General features: G+C 39.0%; 2 protein-coding genes across 2 annotated transcripts; one reads left to right on the top strand and one right to left on the bottom strand.

Annotated features, from left to right (window-relative positions):
• Positions 1 to 494: 494 nt before the first annotated feature.
• Positions 495 to 1,370, bottom strand: LOC107266062. Its single transcript, XM_015736181.2, has 2 exons — positions 875 to 1,370; positions 495 to 791 (listed from the first exon to the last, which is right to left on the bottom strand). The coding sequence occupies exons 1-2, from the start codon at positions 1,037 to 1,039 to the stop codon at positions 624 to 626; spliced, it is 333 nt and encodes a 110-aa protein (XP_015591667.1). The 5' UTR covers positions 1,040 to 1,370; the 3' UTR covers positions 495 to 623.
• LOC107266060 lies at positions 1,272 to 2,816 on the top strand. Its single transcript, XM_015736179.1, has 3 exons — positions 1,272 to 2,061; positions 2,256 to 2,404; positions 2,568 to 2,816. The coding sequence occupies exons 1-3, from the start codon at positions 1,272 to 1,274 to the stop codon at positions 2,814 to 2,816; spliced, it is 1,188 nt and encodes a 395-aa protein (XP_015591665.1).
• Positions 2,817 to 5,325: the final 2,509 nt, after the last annotated feature.

Genomic DNA, 5,325 nt, shown 5'->3' on the forward strand with positions numbered 1-5,325 from the left:
GCATACTGCTACGGGATTTACCCCATTTGAATTAATCTATGGCAGGCAAACCTTATTGCCTAGCACCTTTAAAAGGGAACCAAAACCCACATATAACTACGATGACTTCGCATTTGAATTACGAGAACGACTCAGAGCCGCAAATCAAGTCGCTAGAGATAATCTCATAGGGAACCAAAACCCACATATAACTATGATGACTTCGCATTTGAATTACGAGAACGACTCAGAGCCGCAAACCAAGGCGCTAGAGATAATCTCATTGTTGGTAAAAAAAAATCAAAGGACTATTACGACCAAAAGACCGAAATCAACGAATTCAAAGTCGGCGATAAAGTCCTACTATACGATGAGGCATTACGAAGAGGACGTTCCAAAAAGCTCTCTGCTAAATGGACAGGACCCTATGAAATACTAGAAAAGAACTCTAAAGTAAACTACATTATAAAAGTGAATAAGAAATTACTGAAGGTTCATGTGAACCGCCTTAAGCATTTCCTCGCTTAAGTTAAAAAGGAAGAGGTGTGCAGAGGATTGGAGTGAGGACAAAACAAATTTGGATAAAAACAACATAGTTTATTTCAAAAAAAAAAAATATATATATATATTTTCACAAATTTTGGTCAAAACCAACTCTCGGGTTCGTAAGCTTCGTCCCCGAATAACTTCCTCAGGCAAAACAGGTCGGGCTCCGTGACACTTCCCTCTCCCCAGTGCCAGTCCACCAAGGAACGGAGATCCGCCCGGACTCGCCTTCTCATTCGCATTTCGCGAATGTTGATGAAGTCGAGCTAAAAGAAAAATGGAAACAAACAATGAATTAATGCAAAAGACAAGCAAAATTCAAAACAGAAATGTAAGCCCAAATACTCACTCCGGCTAACGAAATAGTTAGCGCCCTCTCAATTCTATTTCGAAGGATCACCTCTGCCCTCCTTAAAAGATCGGCGGTCCTCTCCGCCTTGGACAAGACCCTCACTCCAGTAGAGAAAGGAGCCTCTGCCGACAGTCTCGAAATGGAAGAATTGTTCGGACACATATTTCAATGTTTAATGCGCAGCCACAGCTAATTCACGCTTTATATAGCCACGAAAACTTATACGTCACAAAAGCTGAATGGCAATTTTCTACTTACCTTTCGTACAATGCCAAACTGCACATGTTGCAGGTTCACCGCACTATGGTTCGGGACGACCCAAATCCAAAACGCACTAGCTCAGCAATTGACGATAAGAGAATTCGATACTACTCCAGGGATATACTTCGAAAAAATGGGAAACCTCGTAAACTATAAGGATACTTGGAAGTTGGTCATTCACACTGACCTAAGCCCCATATTTGAAAGAGAGGCTACCATCAAGCAATACCTATCGAAAACTAAAAAGATGTGTGGAACAACCTCTCTAGAATTGCAAAGAATATGCAAGGCTTTCAGCACTTCTTCTAAGGCTCGTCTTCAGGAAATAGATGCCAAATTAGAATACGTTAAGGAAACCATACTCGATCCACAGTCAAAAAGGAAAAGAGGACTAATTGACGGACTAGGATCCTTAGCCAAATCCTTGTTCGGTACAATGGATGCCGAGGATGCCAAACTGATAAATAAGCAGATAACGGCTTTTAATAAAGAAGGAAGCGCATTAAAAACCGCTTTAAAAAATCAGGTGCAGATCACTAAAGCAAATTTGCGGATGATAAACGAAACCGCAGCTAACGCTGAACACAACGAGATGATACTGTTTAACCTTACATCCCATATTAAAGAACAAATGGACGAAGGATTTAGACTGGAATCTTTCCGAGAAGAACTCGACGAACATTTTATTATCCTCTCGTTATACATCGAAATGTTTCATGGATGTGTTCAGGATCTTGTAGAATATCTGGTAGAAATCCAAAAGGGAATCCTATATCCAGGAATAGTATCGTATCCAAAAATAATTAAACTACTGAAAGAATCTCTAGAACACTTACCTCAAGGGTTAAACTACCCAATAGCCTTGATACCCGAAAACGCAAGATACCTCAAAGAAATTTCAGAAATAGAGGCCTATAGTGAAGGTAACTCCATCGTTACTTGGTAGAAATCCAAAAAGGAATCTTATATCCAGGAATAGTATCATATTCAAAAATAATTAAACTATTGAAAGAATCTCTAGAACACTTACCTCAAGGGTTAAACTACCCAATAGCCTTGATACCCGAAAACGCAAGATACCTCAAAGAAATTTCAGAAATAGAGGCCTATAGTGAAGGTAACTCCATCGTTACAATAATCAAAATACCACTGACATCATCCCAAGAGTACCACGTAAATAGAATACACTCTCTGCCTGTACACATGAAAAATGGCACGTACGCTTATATAAAGGCGGAAGAAAAATACGCAATAGTGGGACACGAAATACAAACGTTCATCAGGATGACACGAACCGAATTGTAAGATACCGCTGACATCATCCCTAGAGTACCACGTAAACAGAATACACTCTCTGCCTGTCCACATGAAAAATGGCACGTACGCTTACATAAAGGCGGAAGAAAACTACGCAATAGTGGGACACGAAATGCAAACGTTCATCAGGATGACGCGAACCGAATTGGACAACTGTAAGAAAATTAAGGATCAATACTTGTGTGAAGCAAGGCACCCAGTATTCAAAATTAGACCATACGGTTCCTGCGAAACCCAACTTTTTACAAATCCATCGTCATACCCTCTATCCTGCGAAACAAGGCAAATCAAAATTGAAAACACACTCCTAATCGAAATGGAGAACCCCAACTCTTCCATCGTCGTACCCTCTATCATGTGAAACAAGGCAAATCAAAATTGAAAACACACTCCTAATCGAAATAGATAACCCCAACTTTTGGCTACATGTGGCGGACAAACCAGAACAAATGATGGTATAGTATACGTCAGGTATAATTGAAATAAAAGGAAAATGTAAACTAACAGCCGAAGGTCTCACTCTAGAAACCGAAGGAAAATATAAGCTAGACGTAACTTTATACTATTTACCTCCTCTAAACCTAACACTTATTACTGATAACTATGTACCAAATATTGTATCTAATAACAATAATATACAACCTAAGCTAAGAAGTCTCATAAAGGATCTTAACGAACTAAATGCACTAAGCAAGAAAATGTCAGAAATACAGAATAATTTAAAAGGGGATAATATCGATACCTTCGTAGATATCATATCATCACCCATCTCCTATTCAATAGGGACAATATTTTGTATCACTATTTTTATACTAATTATAGTAATTTATTTCCTAAGAAATAGGGCAAACTCAACTACTTCCGGAGAAACTACTCCACCTAGTGTAATAGTAATAGGAAACTTCCCCAAATCCAATATAAGACTCGATTGTAATAAAACCAATGTACACGGGAAGTAAAACAAATGTATACCTTACAAAACACTCGGGTGACTGAACCCGATGTCAGCAAAATTTATGCAAGCAAAATTACGAGGCAGGCAACCAGTACAACGACCTACAAAAAAATTGAAAGACTAAAAGAAAAGCCCATGAGAATGGATCTTTCCTTTTTCTATGGGGGTAGGCATGTTGTAAACCATAACATAGATTTGGAAAAGCGCCTACGTCAGAAGCGCTAATATTATGGAAACAAAGGAGACACATCACCGACATCATGGCGAAATATAGAAACAATCCTTTGGTTATTGTATCTCTAAAAATTCCTTAATTAAGATATAAAAGTCGGTGGTAACAGATTGAGAAGGAAAAAGGATGGAGGATAGAGGTGTATAAAGGTGGAACGTTACAGTATATATATGTATATATTTTTAACACTTACCGATTGTGTTCAACCCGTTTTTACTCGCCACTTCCTTCTTTCTTTTTAACTGTCGCTTACTTTTTTTTTAAATTATCACCGCTGTCTAACGCTTATCACCAAGGTACTGATAAGAAGATGCGAGGATGACTCATGGGGCACCGTCTTTTTCCCCCACCATGACCATAATTTTTTGCATAGTTGCAAATAAGAAATACATGTAGGAGTTTACGCGCGCGAGGGGTTTCGTAGGGACAGCCAACACAATGGTATTCCTACGCCAATCGTATTTGCGCATCGTTCGCTAAATTGACTAAAAGAGGAGTACCAACATTCCAACATCTACGAAAGCTGCGGAGGATTCACCCCGAGCAAAATATCGGGGGCGGGGGGAGGGGACGATACCCACCCGTCGATAGCTAAAAAAATATCGATCAAGAGAATACGTGCGATACATCTATAATATAGGGCATTTCTTACAAAACACCATGTTCTACCTTACCCCGGAGTATTTCTTAGGATAATTAAAAATTGTTACCTACCGGGGGTCACTGTATAATTACCGACCATGATAGTCCCATGGGGACATGCAGCATCGCTGCGACTGAGAGGTTTTCGGGCCATAGAACTAGAGCCGTATGGCCGTGAGCCACCATAGGAGTGAGGGGGGTTGCAGGTACATTTGGGGCGCGGGTAGAGAACCCCCGTACATAGACGTGGGGGTGGCGTCATAGTACGGCATGGGGAACGGAGCGCAGTGCACTCTAAAAGTAAGGTTGCACAGTATTCGAAATGTGGCGCTTTTATACTCTTATATATCATGCATCTAGTGTATGGTGTTAGGTACGATTCTATTCTGTTAAGGAAGCTCCTCTTCTTTGCAACTTTTTTTCGTATATACTATACATGCTCCTTGAGCTATAATTTTTCACATATCATAACGTCTAGATATTTCATAACTTCAACCCTTTTTATGCTTTTTCGTCCCGTACTATTAAGTTCAGATCCCTACCTCTTCTCTTTTGTATTCCTCTTACCATCATATATTTGGTCTTGTCCGTATTTAGTTTTAGCTTATTAACGCTCAGCCAGTGTTCTATCCATTGCAGTACCAGATTCATTTTGCTTTCTATTTTTTCTGTACTGTAACTTTGCACATAATACCATCGTATCGTCAGCAAACAGTTTTATGGTACAATCTTTCGTCGCTACATTTATTATATCATTTATATATATGATAAACAGCAACAGGCCTAATACTGATCCCTGTGGTACCCCATACTTTGTTTCCACTTTTGTAGACCACTAGTTATTAAATTTAACTCTTTGATTTCTGTTATCTAGATACGTCTCTAACCACTTAAGTACCTTTCCTCCTATGTGATATTGATATAATTTATGAAGTAGCTTCTATCAGTCTATTTTCTGAAATGCTTTATTTAAATCTAAAAACAAGGCACCTATTATTTTACCCTTACTAATTGTCACTTTCCAATCATCAATAATCATTT

The sequence above is a fragment of the Cephus cinctus genome, unplaced genomic scaffold (assembly GCF_000341935.2).
Source record: "Cephus cinctus unplaced genomic scaffold, Ccin1 Ccin1_scaffold0283, whole genome shotgun sequence".
NCBI lineage: Eukaryota > Metazoa > Arthropoda > Insecta > Hymenoptera > Cephidae > Cephus > Cephus cinctus.

Bases quoted from the DNA above. Each gene is read 5' to 3' on its own strand.
- LOC107266060 (XM_015736179.1), top strand. From the start codon at position 1,272: ATGGGAAACCTCGTAAACTATAAGGATACTTGGAAGTTGGTCATTCAC. The intron at 2,062-2,255 runs GTAACTCCATCG...CCTATAGTGAAG, and splicing joins AATAGAGGCCTATAGTGAAG to GTAACTCCATCGTTACAATA. The intron at 2,405-2,567 runs ATACAAACGTTC...GTGGGACACGAA, and splicing joins ACGCAATAGTGGGACACGAA to ATGCAAACGTTCATCAGGAT.
- LOC107266062 (XM_015736181.2), bottom strand. From the start codon at position 1,039: ATGTGTCCGAACAATTCTTCCATTTCGAGACTGTCGGCAGAGGCTCCT. The intron at 792-874 runs GTGAGTATTTGG...TTTTTCTTTTAG, and splicing joins TAACTATTTCGTTAGCCGGA to CTCGACTTCATCAACATTCG.